At 36.8% G+C, this 1,038-nt stretch overlaps 1 protein-coding gene across 1 annotated transcript in view; it reads left to right on the forward strand.

Moving 5' to 3' along the window:
- LOC103610035 (septin-10) overlaps positions 1 to 1,038 on the forward strand; it is a gene marked incomplete at its 3' end in the record, with an annotated part of 26,967 nt that overhangs the window by 13,933 nt on the left and 11,996 nt on the right. Inside the window, exon 5 of the mRNA XM_008594273.1 lies at positions 932 to 1,037. Within this exon, the coding sequence (XP_008592495.1) occupies positions 932 to 1,037 (106 nt within the window). The remainder of the gene's footprint in view (positions 1 to 931; position 1,038) is intronic.

Here is a 1,038-nt window from a genome sequence, read left to right on the forward strand (position 1 = left end):
TTATAGAAGAATTCAATTCTGTATACCTTTATTGAGTACCTCAGCTGCACAAGGTACTGCTGTGTTGTGGGGCTACAAAGATAATTACAAAAGTGTCCAGGGTGTTTGACATAAGAACTATTTGCTATTATTTTCACTTGGAAACCCAAATTTGTTTAATGAGAATAGTTACGAATGGAAAGGTAAGTTGTACAGACAACGATTTAGCATATCAGAATGAAGTGGAATGCTCACAAACTAATCTTGAAACATATTAGCCCACTGCTTTGCACTTTAGCACTGTGATTTGATTGGCATCTTGAAGGATAAATAGGCTGAGACAGCTACAGGGAAGGCAACATTCCTGGGGCGAGTTGTCTGAGCAAGGACTCCCAGCAGAGGGTGGGATTGGCCTTTCCTTTGTTTATAATTAAATGAAAATAAAACCATGCCAGCACTTCTAGTTAGATACTTTCAGCTGATGTGTGCCTCTCCTCTTTACTGTATTAAATTTTTTCATGCTTTATGAATCTCATTTGAGATGCAAGCAGTCATGGACTTTGACTTAAATATCTTCTAAGTTTTAATACCCATGTCTTTTCTCAGTTAGTTAGATAATATGCCATGTACCAGTTTGGTTATAAATTAGACTCCGAGCCTCCTTGAGCAGTCTAGTAAGTGTGGGGACCTTTGTTAGAAAGGGACCTGGTATGTCAGTGAATGTGTGAATGAATCGATGTAAATTCAACACCATTTTGAGCACAGGTTGTCCTGATTGCTTTGAAGTAGTATGTTTGTGTGTGCATGTTCTGCACATTATGTTTTATCACTAAAATTATCTATTTGGCGTAGATACTAACTATGTATTAATTGATAAAAATACAGACCTCAAACTTTAGAGTTGCGCAAATATCTTATTAAGGTAGCATGTAAATATTTAATTATTTTTCAGCTACCAACCAATAGTTGACTACATAGATGCTCAGTTTGAGGCCTATCTCCAAGAAGAACTGAAGATTAAGCGTTCTCTCTTTAACTACCATGATTCTCGCATCCATG

The sequence above is a fragment of the Galeopterus variegatus genome, unplaced genomic scaffold (assembly GCF_000696425.1).
Source record: "Galeopterus variegatus unplaced genomic scaffold, G_variegatus-3.0.2 Scaffold10505, whole genome shotgun sequence".
Classification (NCBI taxonomy): domain Eukaryota; kingdom Metazoa; phylum Chordata; class Mammalia; order Dermoptera; family Cynocephalidae; genus Galeopterus; species Galeopterus variegatus.